Source organism: Fringilla coelebs (assembly GCF_963513975.1).
Source record: "Fringilla coelebs genome assembly, chromosome: 21".
NCBI lineage: Eukaryota > Metazoa > Chordata > Aves > Passeriformes > Fringillidae > Fringilla > Fringilla coelebs.
In genome coordinates, this window is record NC_140047.1 from 2,916,303 (window position 1) to 2,934,345 (window position 18,043).

The 18,043-nt window shown below is 53.7% G+C and overlaps 2 protein-coding genes across 2 annotated transcripts; one reads left to right on the forward strand and one right to left on the reverse strand.

The window, feature by feature from the left end:
- Nucleotides 1-258: 258 nt before the first annotated feature.
- CIMIP2A (ciliary microtubule inner protein 2A) lies at nt 259-15,605 on the forward strand (the record flags this gene model as incomplete). Its single annotated transcript, XM_084219851.1, has 11 exons — nt 259-290; nt 770-844; nt 3,960-4,129; nt 7,659-7,753; nt 7,835-7,960; nt 8,368-8,396; nt 9,698-9,804; nt 10,616-10,759; nt 11,364-11,458; nt 13,758-13,875; nt 15,517-15,605. 11 exons carry the CDS (start codon nt 259-261, stop codon nt 15,603-15,605), a joined length of 1,080 nt encoding a protein of 359 aa, XP_084075977.1.
- On the reverse strand, nt 15,601-17,714 carry LOC311161837 (tubulin beta-4B chain). Its single transcript, XM_084219750.1, has 4 exons — nt 17,594-17,714; nt 17,399-17,507; nt 17,212-17,322; nt 15,601-16,802 (listed from the first exon to the last, which is right to left on the reverse strand). Exons 1-4 carry the CDS (start codon nt 17,648-17,650, stop codon nt 15,742-15,744), a joined length of 1,338 nt encoding a protein of 445 aa, XP_084075876.1. The 5' UTR covers nt 17,651-17,714; the 3' UTR covers nt 15,601-15,741.
- Between the last annotated feature and the right edge of the window lie 329 nt (nt 17,715-18,043).

Genomic DNA, 18,043 nt, shown 5'->3' on the forward strand with positions numbered 1-18,043 from the left:
GTGTGTGTGTGTGACCATGGAGCTGTGTGTGTGTGTGTGACCATGGAGCTGAGTGTGTGTGTGTGTGACCATGGAGCTGTGTGTGTGTGTGTGTGTGTGACCGTGGAGCTGTGTGTGTGTGTGTGTGTGTGACCATGGAGCTGTGTGTGTGTGACCATGGAGCTGTGTGTGTGTGTGACCATGGAGCTGTGTGTGTGTGACCATGGAGCTGAGTGTGTGTGTGACCATGGAGCTGTGTGTGTGTGTGTGTGTGTGACCATGGAGCTGTGTGTGTGTGTGACCATGGAGCTGTTTGTCTGGGAACATGGAGCTGTGTTTGTTTGGGAACATGGAGCTGTGTTTGTTTGGGAACATGGAGCTGTGTGTTTGACCATGGAGCTGTGTTTCTCTGGGAACATGGAGCTGTGTTTCTTTGGGAACATGGAGCTGTGTTTGTTTGGGAACATGGAGCTGTGTTTGTTTGGGAACATGGAGCTGTGTGTTTGACCATGGAGCTGTGTTTCTCTGGGAACATGGAGCTGTGTTTGCACTGGGATCACCCCCTGGGAGTCCCTGGCACTGCTGGGTCCAGGGCTGGGAGCCCTCAGGGAATCTGACAAATCCTGTAAAATTCCTGTGCTCCTCCAAAACGCCCAGGTGGGGAAGGGAAGAGCTGTGTCCAGGAGGGGCTGAGGGGTTTTGTGCTGCAGGTGGAACCTGCTGGGGGCTGACATCACAGAGGCTCCCCTGGTGATGGCATTGAGCTGTGTCTCCTTCCCCCCCTCCCCAGCACGAGCTGTAACATCATCATGGCAGGCTCCAAGGGAAACAGCATCTTCCCTCAAAACCCCTACCACATCCCTGGGTGAGTTCATCCCAAACATCCATTTCCCATGCACATGGCTCTGGTTGGGATCAGGGAGTGTTTATGACTTAGGATGTTTTGGGGTTTTTTAAAGACTCTATTCAATATTCCATGTATCCATGGTCTGAAGCAGACAGAGCTCCAGGGGAAACAGCACCTTGCAGAGGGGTAGAGCTACAGACCATGCCATGCACATGGACAGCAAAGCCAAAGTGGTTCTTTTCCTCCCTTTTCCCCATTTCCTTTAAGCTGCCAAATGCCAGCAGAGTGATTGTGCAGGGTTTGGCTCCAAACTGTCTCAATATTTGCATCAAGGATTTTTGGAGGTCTCCTTTGACTAAGGGGTTGTAGAGATTGACACCCTCTGTCACTGGGCTGGAGCCCTGTCCTGCTGCTGGGTCAGAGACTGGGAAGTTTTGTGATCTCCTCCATAAGTAGTTGGATTTCTTCCCAAAGCTCTTTGTGACACTCTTCTCTAAGGGCTTGGAAGGAAGAAAGCCTGGGAATGAGGCAGTGAGGTACAGGGGAGAAGGTAAGATGTGAATGGGAGGAATTTGGAATTTGCTGTGAATTTTTCTGTGGGGTCCTGTGGTGAGACCTGGGCTGGGATGTGCAAAGGGGGTGGGAAGGGCTGGGTGGCCCCAGGGAAAAGCAGCTGTGGGTGTGAAATCCTGGGATTGGCCCGGGCTGAGGTGAGCCCTGGCACAGGGAATGCCAGCCAGGTCTGGGGAGGCAGAGCCCAGGCACAGGGACAGGGTGGAGCACATTTCCTTAGGGCTGCTGGTGACCCAGCCAGCCCTTCCCCTTGGAGTGACAGGCAGGATTTTCCATTACTGATCTCTCTGCCTTCCCACTTCCATAAGCTCTGAGCCTGGGGATTTCTTCTCATTTTTGCATTGCTGTGGCCATCTGATGTGACATTCCCTGTGTGCCACCAAAGCTGTGCTGGCAGCGGCTTGGGACAGACCAGGGACAGCAAGGAGGGAGCTGGGGCTGGAATTGCTGCCACAAGAGCCCCAACTCCTTCCCTTGCTCACCCCTGCCCGCCTGCAGCTCCCTCAGGAGCAGCTCCAAGCCCCAGGATGGGCACAGCACCTGGGGCTGCTCCTCTCTGGAGCTCATCACCAGCAGAGCCCGGCACTGGGGTGTCACAGGAGGAGGGTTTGTGTCCAGGACGTCCCCAGGTGTCCCCTGTGGAGCCAAGCCACAAACCCCAGGAGAGCAGCAGAGCAGTGGTTGTCACTCAGGGCAGGCAATGGTCCCAGCAGGGGTTGGGAAAGCCAGCACAGCGCCCAAGGGGACTGGGGAGCCTCCACCCAGGGAGTGGGATGGCTTGGGAAGGTCTGGGTGGGCAGAGAGGGGCTCAGTCCATGAATGCTGGGCACAGCCTGGCTCTGCAGCTGGGAGGGTTTGCAGACAAGGCAGGATGGGCCCAGGGCCAAGCTCTGCTGGCGGCCGGGGAGGCAGAGCAGGTTTGGTGCAGCCTGGGAGTGGTGATGGAGGAGATAGGGCTGAGCAAGGGAGGGTGAGAGGGCTCAGCCTCGGGCCAGAGGGGTTTCACTGCTCACCAGCCCGAGCCCAAACAGGGCTCCCCAAAAGGGGATCCCTCACCAAGCCCCAGCACGGGGCACAGCCAGCCCTGCTGGGGCTGAGCCTGCCCCAGGTTTTACCTGCAGCACTTGATCTCCCTCCGTGGCAGATCCCGACTGGCTCAGGTGACCTCGGGATTAACTGCAGGGGAACAGAGCCCTTTCTCAGCCCAGCCATTATTTTGTCCAGGATCAAAATCCCTCCAGCCTTCCTGTAATTATTTGGGCTGTGTCATTTGTGCCTCGCTCAGTTTATCATCCGTGTTGCAAGACTCATTGAGAACCCCTGGGGACGAGGCACGGAGCTGCCCCAGGAGGAATCCTGCATGCAGAGTGGGGAAACCTGCCCAGAGTTAATGCACAGCTCTGCTGGCTGCTGTTGAAACTATTTGGAAGGGAAAGGACTTACTCATCATCTTATGATCCTCATGCATCATCTGGCTTTGTCCCGGATCCACGCTGGGCTCATTGATGGAATATTTCTGTCCATTGCCTGGCTGCTCTACCTTTCTTCAGTGCTGGAATAACACCAGCATTAGGGAATCTGAGACTGGAACAGCTCGAGTTTCTGATGGGGGCTCGGAGCAGAGCCAGAGCTCCAGCACCTGCCCTGTCCTTGGCCACAACTCACAGTGCCCAGTGGAGAGATCCCAAAAAAACTGAGCTGTGTTTGCTCCTGGGACTGACCACCTTCCCTGTGCCCACCTTGTGCCAGGCAGTGCCTGGGTGGGCTCATCAGCCTGGGCCACCCCTCGCTGTGAGCAGAGAGAGGGGGTGCGAGAAAGGAATTATTCTGATTTTTGTTTCAATACCGAACAAGAGACACTGGGATTTTCTCAGTTACGGTGTGTCAGAGCAGAGAGGCACTGCAAAGTTTAAACTGCAGCACATTGAACTGGAAATGGTATTTTAACTGGGGGATTGTGGATGTTGGTGCTGCCAAAGCCCAGGCTGGGCTGGGAGTTTTCCCATCCACATCCACGGGTGCTGCTCCCTGTGTTTCTCCATGAACCAAGGGCCCGTGCCTGTACATGCCTGAGAACTGATGAGCCAGTTTGTGCTGCCAGAGGAGAACATGCATGTGAAACACAGACACTCCCTCCTGTGCTCTTGGTTCTCCCCTGTGCTGCTCCCCCGGGCTCATCCCATCCTCCCCTTTCCCTGGGCTCTGGACAGGGCCTGTCCCTGGTACAGACACTCTGCAGCAGATCTGCACTGCCAGAGGGCAGGGCTGGATGGGACATTGGGAATTGGGAATTGTTCCCTGGCAGGGTGGGCAGGCCCTGGCACAGGGTGCCCAGAGCAGCTGGGGCTGCCCCTGGATCCCTGGCAGTGCCCAAGGCCAGGCTGGACAGGGCTGGGAGCACCTGGGACAGTGGGAGGTGTCCCTGCCACGGCAGGGGTGGCACTGGTTGGGCTTTAAGCTCCTTCCAGCCCAACCCAGTCTGGGGTTCCCCAGTTAACCCCCCCAGTGCCCATCCCCCAGTGCCCTCTCGCTGATGGCTCTGTTCTGGTTCCCTCCTCAGCTACGGGGGCTACATCCCTCAGTTCACCTTCACCTTTGGGGACACCTATGGCAGAACCACCCACGAGCTGCTGACAGATCCCAGCGTCAGGAAGAGCCCTCGCTCCCTGCTGGCACCCCTGGACTACAGGGAAAACCTCCTCCAGTACCATTACCACATCGACCACCCCGGTGAGCAATGGACCCTGCTAATGAGCACTGTGTTAATTACCAGCACTGGGCTCTGTGCCCACCTGGCCTCGGATGAAATGGGAGATTTTCCTTGGAGCAATCACAGCTCTGTGCAGGAGCTCTGAGAGCTGGAGAGCAGCAGAGTGAGGGGCTGCAGTTTTGGCCTCAGCTGATGAGGATGGGGATCCTGGTGTTGTGGAGAGTTTCAGTTCCCAGGTTAGCTTCAGTCAGATGAAGATAAGTTACTTTATGGCACGTCATTAACTCACTCCCCAGTTCTTCCAGAATTCCTGCTGTGGTTTAACCCTGGCTGGCAACTAAACCCCACACAGCTGCCTGCTCACAAATCCAAACCATGGCCTGTATTACATTCTATAAAGAAAATTCCCTCTATCCCAGTCAAACCCAGCACAAATCCACAGGCTAAACCCATCTTTCTGGGGAAGGTCTGGTCTCCTACCTCAGATTCTTTTCTAGCTCATCTGCCTGGTACACAGCTCACTCTGCTCTGAGCTCTGACAGCTTGGCCTGATTCTGCTTCTTGCTGCTCCTCCTCAGCTCAGCAGAAAGGGCTCCTATGCTTTCCCTTTTCCCTCTTTTTTTCCTTTTTTTTTTTTCCTCTTTTTTTCCCCTCTTTTTCCCCTCTTTTTTCCCCTCTTTTTCCCCCTCTTTTTCCCCCTCTTTTTCCCCCTCTTTTTCCCCCTCTTTTTCCCCCTCTTTTTCCCCCTCTTTTTTTCCCTCTTTTTCCCCTTCTTTTTCCCCTCTTTTCCCCCTCTTTCCCTTCTTTTTTCCCCCCTCTTTTTTCCCCCTCTTTTTTCCCCCTCTTTTTTCCCCTCTTTTTTCCCTCTTTTCCCCCCCTCTTTCCCTTCTTTTCCCTTTCCACTTTGCTAACTCATCTCCTCCATCAAGCACAGACAGGCTCATGTGGATTCCCAACACTGGGAATTTGCAGGAATTTCCTCCCAGGTCCCAGCCCTTTGTGCAGAGGTCCCTGCCCCGATCAGCCCCTGGGGACGTGCCATCCTTTGGGGACACATTTGCCACATTTGTCCCATCCCGTGGCTCTTTGGATGCCCTGTGAGGAGGGGAGTGAGTTTCCTCCAGGCTGCACACAGGGATAATCCTGAGGGATCTGGCTCTTCCTTTCCCTGGGATGGCCACACCCAAGTGTTGCTCTCTCAGTTCTCACTGGGAATTTGTGTCGTGCAGCCTTTTGCAAACCTGTGGCCTCTCTGCTGCTCCTGGCCCTGTTTTCCAGGACCCAGGCCTGCACTACCCAGGTGGTGTTTACAGGCTTCATTCCTGGAGGTCTGAATTTGCATTTCCTTGCTCTAAAACGCAGCTTGGACAGACCCAATGAACCAGCTGAGTTGCTCTCTCTTTATTTTGGTTCTCTCCTCGCTGGTGCTCGTGTTTGCTGCTCCTTGGTGAGGTCCTGAAGAACCAGCCCTGGCTGTGCTGTGGGTCACCAGCAGCTCCTGCTGCCCAGCTGGCCTGAGCAGCCCCAAACCCTGCCCAAGGCTGCCTGGGGTCCTCTGGGTGTTTGGTGTGATGGTGATCACAGAGCTCGTGGCAGTGTGGGGTCTCTGGCTCCTTTAGCAAACTTGGTCTCAAGACTTTTTCTCAAGGTCTGGCTTTGATAAATTCTCATTGATGGGCACCAAGGACTTTGACAGTTCCTATCAGCTGAATCCCATCTGTTTTCTTGCTGGAAGTGCAATCAGGCTCTGCTGTTGGGGATCTCTTCCTTCTGGTGGCCAGGGCAGGGCTGGGGCTGGGGCTGTGCCAGGGCAGCTCAGGCTGGAGCTCAGGGAAAGGTTCTTCCCCCAGAGGGTGCTGGCACTGCCCAGGCTGCCCAGGGAATGGGCACGGCCCCGAGGCTGCCAGAGCTCCAGGAGCCTTTGGACAGCGCTGCCAGGGATGCCCAGGGTGGGCTGGGTGGGGGTCTGGGCAGGGACAGGGGCTGCCCTGGGGGATCCCTTCAGTCCCCCCAGCTCAGGATCTCCTGTGATTCCATGAGATCAGGCAGGGATGTGCTGAATTATCCATCATCCACGCTGCAACTGGTTGTGGCACAGACCAATTGTGCAGGCAGCCCCTCCCCAGGAACCTGACCTGAAAATGTGGATATTTCCTCAGATCAGAAGCACTGTGCTCTCCTGGCTTTTCATTTTGTGCTTCACTGTGCAGCCTTTCAGAATCAATCAGTTTGCAAACCCCAGAGTCATAAAAAGGAGCTCACATGGATTTCCCAAGTACAGAACAACCTCAGTTTCCTTTTCCTTTGGTTTGTGGGAGAAAGAGAGTAGATTCAACATTCTTATTAATAGTGAAGTAAAAAATAAATCTGCTTTAAAATTTGCACATTGGATTGAAAAATCATTTTAATCAAGGATTTTTCTTTATTTTGATGCCAGCCTGGACACCTGATAATTCAGTTGCATAGAGCATATTATATATATTTCCAAAGTTGTATACAGAATATATACACACTGTCATGTAGTTATGGGCAGATTGCACACCTCAATGCCCACCAGAAATTTATAGTTGTGCAGAAAAGGACAGATTTTGCTGATTTGCAGAAATCATGGAATCATTCAGCTTGGGAAAAACCTCTTGAGTCCAACACTAATCCAGCACTGCAGATGAACAGACTGTCTGCAGATGGAGCCTCTGCTGGAAGACAGCTCCTCATTCCCTGGGCTCAGCCCTGGGATGCAGATGTGCTCCCAAGGGGAGCTCACAGGAAGGCTGTAATGACCTGGGACAAAAAAATGGTCTGTGAGAACAAAAATGGAAGGAATTTGGTTTGTTTTAAAAAGACAAGGCTGACACAGTAACAGTTTTCCAAGAAGGAAAAGGTGGCTGTGGGGTGGAGGAATGATTCTCCTCTGGAACTACAGAGGAGGGGAAAATGGGTTTCACTGCTGGCTCAGAGAAATGCCTGAGCCAGGGGGTCCCACAGGGCTGGGGCACCAGGGGAGCCACCTCAGGGGGAATTTTTAAGGGGAAATCAGAGAAAAGTTGCCCAGCTCAGCTGTCCCTGCAGAGTCTCAGATGACAGGGCTCTGTTCCTGCTTCACAGTGGAGATATTTAGCATTTGCTGGATGTAAGAGAATGTTTTTCCAGCCAGTGTTACAGCAGATCCTTTCCTCGATGAGCAGCAACGGTGCCAGAGCAAGAATTCCTTGGAGGGGGCTCTGTTTGGGGTGGGCTGACACGGCCACGTGGAGTTAAGGATTGAGGGGATTTTCCCTTTTTTCTGGTTTTTAACTTGGCTGGTGATATCTTACTGTTGGAATAAGTGTTATTAACTGGGATTTGTGCTGGTTTTCTGTGCAGGCTGGATTATTGATGGGGCTGATGACACAGCCATGGGATGTGCATGCAGTGGATCTTGGTGCTCTCTTCCAGCTTGAGCTCTTCTGCTTCTACCCCGCTGACCTCCAGGCTCCTTCCCATGGCAGGGGGGCAACGGGGGCCTCATCCCCTCGGGGCCTGTCCCCTAACTCAGTGTCTGTCCCTCAGGTTATGTCACCTACCAGTCCATCACGAGCCCTCCCGAGATCCCCCTGGGGCCGCCGCCCGTGCCCACGGTGCTGGAGGAGCCGCTGCAGCCGCCCGTGGGTGCCCAGGCTGGGCAGTGCCCCCCGGGAGCCCAGCAGGGCTGGCAGAGCCCCCCAGAAGCCCAGCAGGGCTGGCAGCCCCCGGGGCTGGCCCCGCACCCCGCGGCCGAGCAGATGCAGAGGGAGCTGGCCATGGCACCCCTGGCGCGGCTGCTGGGCAGGGGGACCGGGCAGTGCCAGTGCCAGCGGGCAGGGAGCCCGACGGTGAGTGGGGCTGGGGTGGGGCACTGCACAGGGGGCCAGTGCCTGCTGGGGTGGGCCCCTTTCTCACCCAGATTGTGCCCTTCTCTCACCCAGACTGTGCCCCTTTCTCACCCAGATTGTGCCCCTTTCTGACCCAGATTGTGTGCCCTTCTCTGACCCAGATTGTGCCCCTTTCTGACCCAGATTGTGCCTTTCTCTCACCCAGATTGTGCCCCTTTCTCTCACCCAGATTGTGCCCCTTTCTCACTCAGATTGTGCCCCTTTCTCACCCAGATTGTGCCCCTTTCTCACCCAGATTGTGCCCTTCTCTCACCCAGATTATGCCCCTTTCTCACCCAGATTGTGCCCTTTTCTCACCCAGATTGTGTGCTCTTTTCTCACCCAGATTGTGCCCTTTTCTGACCCAGATTGTGCCCTTCTCTGACCAAGAGATGGGGTAACTGAGAGGTGTTTTAAAAACTTTTATTCCATTTTCAGTCTCATGTGCAGGGTGAGATAATACAGATGTTATAATTTATGCTGTTACAATTAGAAGCTATTTCTTAATTACAATACACTATAAGGGATTTTTGGCTTATTAGCTTTAGCCACACTATGCTGTAAATGCTTCAAAGCTTCTGATTTAGGCTATTACAATTAGAAGCTAACTATTTCTTAATTACAATACACTTTCTTAATTACAATACACTATAAATGTTTTTTGGCTTATTAGCTTTAGCCACACTATGCTGTAAATGCTTCAAAGCTTCTGATTGTGATGGTTTTGTGAATTATAGCATCTGTATTGTCTCACCCTTCACATAAGACTGAAAATAGAATAATAAGTTTTTAAAACACATGTCTGGGTCAGAAAAGGGGTTAATCCAACAAATGCCAAGGGCACAAAGTTAGGAGTTTGTGTAGAGAAAGATCAGACACACAAATGTTTCCAGCAGCAGCAAATCTACTCCAACTTCAGGAAATGGTTTTGGTCATTAATTATGCTTCCCAATCAAAAAGGCTTAATTTCTCCTTTGGGTGGGTTTGGCTTCAATCCCAATCCCTGAAGTTGTGTTATGTTGTGCTGGGCAGCCAGGCTTGTGCTTCCTTAGGGTGTTCTTGGAGCCCTCATGCTGCCTTCCTCCTCCTCCCCCTCCTCCCAAAACCAGAGCAGCCAACATGTTTTATAGTGTTCTTTTTGTTTGTTTTTTTTTTCTTTATTGGGTTTTTTTTTGGTGGGGAGGGTTTGGGTTTATTTTGGGGTTTTGTTTGGTTTTTTTAGTTTGTTTTGGTTTTCATTTGTTTTAAATTACTATTATTTTTATTATTTTTTAATAAAACATTAATTTTCTCTGGAGCCAGCGACAGCCTCTGTCACGTTCCTGCAGCCATGGCTCTGCAAATCCTCTGAAGGCAGAGATTAGAGGTTTGACGTATGGAGTCAAAAGCTGGCTTGGATGTAAATCCCAAGAAGGGGAACTCCTGCTCCTTGCCCTCAGAAAGAGATTTGCACAGGAGCTCAGTGCCCAAAGCTCCCCCTGCTCTCCATGGGGATTTTGCAGACCCCTTCTGGGTCTGCTGCTTGCTCATCTCGTAATTTGGCTTTCCCAGAAATGGCTGGGGAAGCTCTTGGAGTGAAGCTGGGAGGAACTGGAAATGGGAGCTGCCATTCCCAGTCCTGGCAGTGATTTCAGCAGTGCAGCTGAGGGGAGAAGCAGGTTTTACTGGTGTTTGATTTTACTTCTCTTTTTGTTTGAGGCAGCTGGAAACCGGAGGTGTGGCACTGCCAGGAGGGCTTGCCACAGCAGATTACACCTTGCCAGTGCTGCCAGTCCCCAATGCCATCCGACAGAAAGCCACCTTAGGTAAAGCCCAGCCAGGGCACCTGCAGCCCTCTGAGGAAATGATGTGACCCTTCTGCCCAGGGGAAACCTCAGCAGCATTGCCCAGGGGCTCCAGCTGGCTTGGGATGGAAAATATCCCTGCTGCTCTCCCTGCAAGGGCTTTTCTTTGGGATGCTGTCACTCTTTGGGATGCTGTCACCCTGGGGATGCTGTCACCCTTTGGGATGCTGCCACCCTTTGGGATGCTGCCACCCTTTGGGGTGCTGTCACCCTTTGGGGTGCTGTCACCCTTTGGGATGCTGTCACCCTTTGGGGTGCTGTCACCCTTTGGGGTGCTGTCACCCCGGGGTGCTGTCACCCTTTGGGGTGCTGTCACCCTTTGGGATGCTGTCACCCTGGGGTGCTGTCACCCTTTGGGGTGCTGTCACCCTTTGGAGTGCTGCCACCCTTTGGGGTGCTGTCACCCCAGGGTGCTGTCACCCTTTGCAATGCTGTCACCCTGGGGTGCTGTCACCCTTTGGGATGCTGTCACCCTTTGGGATGCTGTCACCCCTTGGGATGCTGTCACCCTTTGGGATGCTGCCACCCTTTGGGATGCTGTCACCCTTTGGGATGCTGTCACCCTGGGGTGCTGCCACCCTTTGGGATGCTGTCACCCTTTGGGGTGCTGTCACTCTGTGCCCATGGGCAGTGGGAGGGATTCAGGACCCACCTCAGTCCCCTGCAGCTGTAGTGAGGAGAGCTGGTCCTTGGGCTCTGCCCCACCCTGCCTGGGTGGTTTTCCATCTCCTGGAAATCAGATGTTTTCCTGAATCACCAAATCCACACGCAGGGGGGTATGGCACCACCATAAAGGTATATACTGTGTCCTACAAGGGGACACAGTTCCCCTTCCCCTTGCTCTGGGGAACATTCCAGAGCAGGAGAGCTCTGATGGGTGATGGGCTGATCCCCCTCAAGGATCCAACTGCAGCAGGTGGGATCCTTCACTCAGCACTGCACCACAGGATCACAGGGATCACAATATTCCAGTTAAAATGAGACAGTGTCCAGGCTTTAGAGTGCAGAAGACAAATTTCCCTCTCCAAAACTTTCCTTTGGAAAGAGGGAGTTTGGGCTGCTTTTAGGTTCTACCTCGCTAGGTTTTGTGTAGTTTTAGACTTTATAAAGTTTCTCTTGTGGGAATTTGTTGGATGGGCAGAGGAAATGAGGAAAAAAGGTTGGACATCCTATTGTTAGCCCCTGAATGTGTATTAAATTGGGAGAAAACATGGAAGAGCTGTAGATGTAAAAAAAATGACTAAGAAACTGGAATGGTTCTTCCATACCACATGCAGACCAACAAAAATCAGTTTCAGGCCACTGTGTTCTCCTTGGGAATCATAAGGCAAAAAACCTCTTTCTGATAAGATACCTCACATGTAAGAGTTAATTTTACAATTTAAACAGATTCATTTTTCCTTCCTATACTTTAAGGTTTTATATTCATCCCAGGCTCCTCTACTCTCAGAGTGGCTGATCTTTAAATGATCCTTGTATGTCCTCAAGCAGAAAATGTTCTCTTTTGCCTCCACCCAAAGGGTACACTGGCTACATCCCCTGCTCCCTGGACAACGTTGGCATGACCTACCTGCTGTCTGTGAAGAAAGCCATGCAGGAATTTGACCGTCGCCAGGTAGATTATAGATTATTGAAATGAGGATGTGCTGATGCTGAATTTTCAGGAGTAGGATTAGAACTGGGGTAAAAGTACAAGCAAAATCAAATGCAGTTAACATTGAAAAAAACACCAGCAGTTAAATTCTGTAACTTGTTTCCTTGAGACATTAAGGCATGGTAAATGAGTTCATAAAAGGATTAAGGAAATATAGTGAGGGCTGGGTCAAGAGTGGCTGTTAAAAATGTTGCTCTGGGTGCAGAAATACAGGATGCAACTATCTGCACTTCCTTTATAGAATACATCTCCTCTGTCTGGTTGGCAGTGCTGGTGACTTCCTGTGATATATCATTTATTTGGTTGTAAGCCTTTTTCCTTTCCTAACACAATTTTTCTTAAAGGCATCTCAACCTTCTTTCTCCTCCTTTTGGGAAGGATGCAGAAATATCCCTCCTGAAAAACTGTTGTCCCCTTGCTGTAGGAGCTCCCATACAATGACACATAATCCTCGGGCACGGAAAGCGAGATCCCTCCCGCAGCAGTTGGTAGTTTGCATTCAGAGCTACACGTCCCTCCCTGCCCCCAGCATGGCGTGAGATCCTTGCATGCAGAGAGATCCTTGCATGCAGCGGGATCCCCGGGGTGCAGAGGGATCTCTGGGATGCCATGAGATCCCCGGGGTGCAGAGGGATGCCTGGGGTGCAGAGAGATCCCCGGGGTGCAGAGGGATCCCTGGGATGCCGTGTGATTCTCGGGGTGCAGAGGGATCCCCGGGATGCCGTGTGATTCTCGGGGTGCAGAGGGATCCCCGGGGTGCAGAGGGATCCCTGGGATGCCGTGTGATTCTCGGGGTGCAGAGGGATCCCCGGGGTGCAGAGGGATCCCTGGGATGCCGTGTGATTCTCGGGGTGCAGAGGGATGCCCGGGGTGCAGAGGGATCCCTGGGATGCCGTGTGATTCTCGGGGTGCAGAGGGATGCCCGGGGTGCAGAGGGATCCCCGGGATGCCGTGTGATTCTCGGGGTGCAGAGGGATGCCCGGGGTGCAGCAGCCTCGCTGCTCCAGCGGATCGGCTCATTAAACCCAGGCTGGCTGACACCCCCCAGCCCCTGCTGCTCCCCGGGACACACGGCCGTGCCTCCATCCCCGAGCACACGGGGCTGATGTAGGAAAAGCGTCCCGGGCTGAGGGTCCGCAGCTCGGAGGAATCGGCTGGGCAGCGCCGTGCTTTGGATGAGCTGCATTTCCCAGCGCTGGCTGCCGTCTCCTTCCCTGCTGCCGTGATTAGGAATTGAAATGGAGCAAACAGAACAAAACCCGGGCATTTATCCCCGAGTGTGCTGTGCGCCATCCTTCCTGCCCTGTGCCCTCGGCCACGCCTGCCATGCCCTGCACCACCCGGGGAGGCTCCGTCCGTGCGGGATGCGGCGCTCCGGGCTCGGCAGCAGCGAGGAGCAGACGCGCTGAAGGGAGATCACACCACATTTCTAGCTAAGATGGCTTCTGACTTCTGACTTCAAGCCACTAATCTGCTGCCCTAAATCTTTGTTGTCCTCGGTTACAGATGTGCCACGGATCGCTGCTCACTCCTGCAGCGGGCGCAGCAAAAACGCCCTGGAGGAGCCACAGCCGGGGCTCCATCCCAGCACAAAGGGCTCCCCGGCCCCGCGCTGTGCTGGGCTCCGTGACCCACATCCCCGCTCCGCATCCCAAGCACAGCTCCAGGGACACCTTTAGGGCTTCTGTGGCTGCGGAGCTGTGACACCAGCTGTGACACCCATCCTGCTGCCCAGCCCCTCGCCCGTGTCCGGCCTCAGAGAGCAGGGGATGATTTGCACTCTTCCTTCAGCTAACGCTCCCTAAGCCTTCCTGGGTATTCCAGGCTATTCCCGTTGGTGGGACTTATGGAAACACAAAGGGGGTCAAGCCCAAACACAGCCACAGCACAGGAACACCAGCTCCAGGGACAGCAGAGCAGGAGCTTTGAGACTTGGGGATGATCCCCAAGGGAATAAATCCCTGCAGCCTGGTCTGCAGGGATCCCAAGGACAGCACCTGGGCCATGCTGTGGGCACGGGGGATGAGCTGGCAGGGACTGCTGCCAACACCTGCCTGGAGAAAAATTTATGGAGTGGAAAAAGGGACAATGCAATGTAGCTCTTAATTAGAAGAAAGCAGGACTGGAAGGGGAATTGTTTTATGTTGGCTTAAATATTTTATATAATGCAGAGTCAAAGCACATGACTTTGGTAAAAATAGTATGTTTTAAAATAAACCGTTCCATGTTGTCGTGGGGTCTTTTTTGTTTTGTTTTCCAGCTTTTGGAGAGAAATCCACCTTACACGTTGGGCACGAAGTTCCCTCTGACACACTGGCCAGACACCAAAATTTACAGCCGTGCTGGACTCATACCCAACTACATGGGCTTTGTACCACGTAAGTTCATCAGCTGAGCGAAAATGAAAGTCACTAAATACTAATTACTGGGTTAAGAAGTGCTGCTACTGGCTGGAGTGGCAGAGCAGTGAGCAATCACTGAGGTGTTCCACGTGGGTTTTTTCTGGTCTGTGCTGAGGTGCTGGAACTCTGCCATGCCCTGGCTGCAGGAGGGCCCAGCATTCCCACTGCCAGCCTCTCCCACGCTTCACATTTCCAGCCACCATCCCCTCCCAGGCTCACTGACATCCCACCTGTCACGTGGCAGGAAAGGGTTCTAAAAAGCTTGGAGTCTGATGAAAAGGAAAAGGTAGTTGGTGTGAAGGGGTTGAGAAAGGACAGAAAGTGTAGGGAAATGGTATTTGCCAGGAGGACAGGTCCCTGCCTGAGCCCTGTCTTGGGCTGCCTAAAAGGAGAGGTCTGGAGGAATTTTGTGTGTAAGGGGAAGGTGTGTTCATGTACCTGAAAGCATTAATGTACCAGGTTAAAAAAAATCTCAACAAATCAACAATTAATGCTTTGCTGTGTTTGGTCACAGCTCAGTAATGTGGGTGGGAAATCATGGAGCTCAGCTGGGAAGAACTGGACTCTCTGCTCGTCCTTGCTGCAGTGCAGAGGGGGAAAATGGGAGAAGATATGAAAAATGGCAGGATTGAAAGCAAAGAGTGAGAAAACCACTCTCCAGGCATGGCTGGGCTGTGGCTGATGGGGAGGTTGAGCCCAGAGAGCAGAATGCTGAGTGCAGATCTGACACTGGGCCCTGCTCTGCAGACATTCCCACTTCCCTGCCTCTGGAGCCACCAGTCAGCACAGTTTTAACTGCTCCAACCAGTCTGGCTCGGGGTGGAGAAAATTAATTAAGGCAGAAAACCTTTAAACAAAAGCAGTTATAATTTAGAACTGAACAGAATTTTTTCAGCAGGGAAGGAGCCTGCTCGCTCCTGTCCAGCTCCTTGGTTTGACAGCTTTGTCAGCTGAAGCAGCACCAAACATATGAATTGGTTCCATTGTAAAAACCTGCCCTTAATACAGGGCTTTCATGAGACAAACCAGTGCCTGACACTTGTCAGGTGTTCAGCTCACCCAGAAAGCAGAGGCTGCATCAACACCGATTATCAAAACCTCTGATTCCTGACCTCACTGCCGCAGAGCTGTGTGCATGGGACAGCTTTGGTGTCACCTGTGACAGTGTGCCCAGCACCCTTGGGCCAGGCCAGGGCTCCCTGCTGGGTCTGCAGGGCCGAGGAGCTGCAGGGGCGCAGCTCAGCTGCTGCAGGAACACCCAGTGCTGGGCGGCAGCTCTGTGGCACCATTTTGTGCCCAGGCAGCTCAAAGCTCCTGTGACCACTGCTAGGCAGCTCAAAGCTCCTGCCAGGCCAGGCTGCACCAGGCCACAGGCAGGTACCTAAATTTAGATACACAGTTAATTCCACCCTCCCTGTTAAATGTGCCCCCCTCCACCAGTACCTGATTGTAACAGAACACCAGAGAATGTCTCCAGTCTCCACACCAGACTGCCACTGTGCCAGTGACACAGCAGGCGGCACCTAGCTAAGGGCAGGGCAGAAGGGGGGTTATTACCATGGCCAGGGTGACAGTGCTTGTGCTAAGCCCCAGTGTTTTATTGTTTTTCTGTTCCAGATCTGCAGGACATCTGTGGGCTCACCTATGGGGACGGCACGCGGGAATCGTACCGGTGGGAACAGAGGAGACGGGGACTTGCACTGTGAAAACTGCTTTAATGGTGCCTGTACAGCATTGGGAGTGACTCGGAAACAGCAATAATAACACAACACAAACAGAACTTTTGAATGAGAGAGTTCATACAACTTTAAACAAAATTTACAGGTGTTCAACTGCATAGCTTTACTCGGCCTCCTCCTCAGCCTCCTCCTCGAACTCTCCCTCCTCCTCAGCTGTGGCATCCTGGTACTGCTGGTACTCAGACACCAGGTCGTTCATGTTGCTCTCAGCCTCTGTGAACTCCATCTCGTCCATGCCCTCGCCCGTGTACCAGTGCAGGAAGGCCTTTCTGCGGAACATCGCAGTGAACTGCTCAGAAATGCGTTTGAACAGCTCCTGGATGGCCGTGCTGTTGCCAATGAAGGTGGCAGACATTTTGAGGCCGCGAGGTGGAATGTCACAGACTGCTGTCTTAACGTTATTAGGGATCCATTCAACAAAATAGCTGCTATTTTTGTTCTGAACGTTTAGCATTTGCTCATCCACCTCTTTCATGGACATGCGGCCCCTAAAGACAGCGGCCACGGTCAGATAGCGGCCGTGACGAGGGTCACACGCCGCCATCATGTTCTTGGCATCGAACATCTGCTGGGTGAGCTCTGGCACGGTTAGAGCCCGGTACTGCTGGCTCCCACGGCTGGTGAGCGGGGCAAAACCAGGCATGAAAAAGTGCAGACGTGGGAAGGGAACCATGTTCACCGCCAGCTTCCGCAGGTCAGCGTTGAGCTGGCCCGGGAACCGCAGGCAGGTGGTGACACCGCTCATGGTGGCTGACACGAGGTGGTTCAGATCACCGTAGGTGGGGGTCGTTAACTTCAGTGTTCTGAAGCAAATGTCGTACAGCGCCTCGTTATCGATACAGTACGTCTCGTCCGTGTTCTCCACCAGCTGGTGCACCGACAGCGTGGCGTTGTAGGGCTCTACTACAGTATCTGACACTTTAGGGGAGGGCACCACACTGAAAGTATTCATAATTCGGTCTGGGTACTCCTCACGGATTTTGCTGATGAGAAGGGTACCCATGCCAGAGCCTGTGCCACCACCCAGGGAGTGAGTAAGCTGAAAGCCCTGGAGACAATCACAGCTTTCTGCCTCCTTCCTTACAACATCTAACACCGAATCGACTAATTCAGCACCTTCCGTATAATGGCCCTTTGCCCAGTTGTTTCCTGCTCCGCTCTGACCTGGAAAAGAGCCATTTTCATATTAGATTACGGTCACTGCTTCCTGCTTATTGCTTGCAAGCAAAGCCTAAGAGCATCAGGCTCCATGAAAGCTTTCATCTTATCGAGCGCAGGGGCTGTGGTTTCACACAGGCACCTCTGCAGTGGCTCGCCAGACACAGGCAAACATTAATTATCAATGATACAGCAGCCACTCCATTTCTCCCGGCGGCACGCACGGAGGTGGTAACGAAAAACCGAAAAGCAACGACCTCTGGTGCCACCGCGGAGCTGCTCCCAGCCGCAATCCCGGTATTCCACGCCAGGATTAGCCCCGTCCGGACCATCCCCTCGGAGCATGTGCGGCGGGGCAGCCCCGCAGTGCCCTGCCCGCCCCACCCCGCGGTTCCTCCCGCCCCCGCGCACTCACCGAACACGAAGTTGTCTGGCCTGAATATCTGCCCGAAAGGCCCGGAGCGCACCGAGTCCATGGTGCCGGGCTCCAGGTCCACCAGCACGGCGCGGGGCACATACTTGCCGCCTGCAATACAGGGAGAGCCATGACTACCGCGCCGGGGGGGCCGGGGGGAGCACGGGGGGGCGGGTCCGGGCCCTACCTGTGGCCTCATTGTAGTAGACATTGATGCGCTCCAGCTGCAGGTCGCTGTCCCCGTGGTAGGTGCCGGTGGGGTCGATACCATGTTCGTCGCTGATCACCTCCCAGAACTGCCGAAGAGAAGCGCGTCAGCGGCGGCCACGCCGGACCGGGCGCGCTCCCCTCCCTCCCCCGCGCCCTTTTTCCCCGCCCGGACCTTGGCTCCGATCTGGTTCCCGCATTGCCCGGCCTGCAGGTGCACAATCTCTCTCATGATGGCGGCAGCTCCGAGCGTTCACTACTACCCCAGATTTTCCCCAACCGACTCTGACTGCGTGAGGCAACCGCCAGCCCTTATATAGCAGCGGAATGCGCGCGCAGCCTTCTTCTCCCCGCCCATGCGAGCACTCGCAGCAACGATTGGATGCTTATAGCGAGGCTCCACAAATGAGAGAATCTAATTGGCTGCGTCGCTGTCACTCAAGCCGACGGCTCCTACTCGCCCCGCCCTCCTGTCTGTTGGCTTTACAGTTAAGCAACCGGGAGCCGCGAGTGCCCGCCTCAGCTCGCTCACGGCGTTTCTGATTGGCTCAATTGAATGATTGATGTCGAAGCCGATTGGCTGCCGGCCGTGGGGGATGAGCTAACGCCGTTTGATTGGCGGAGA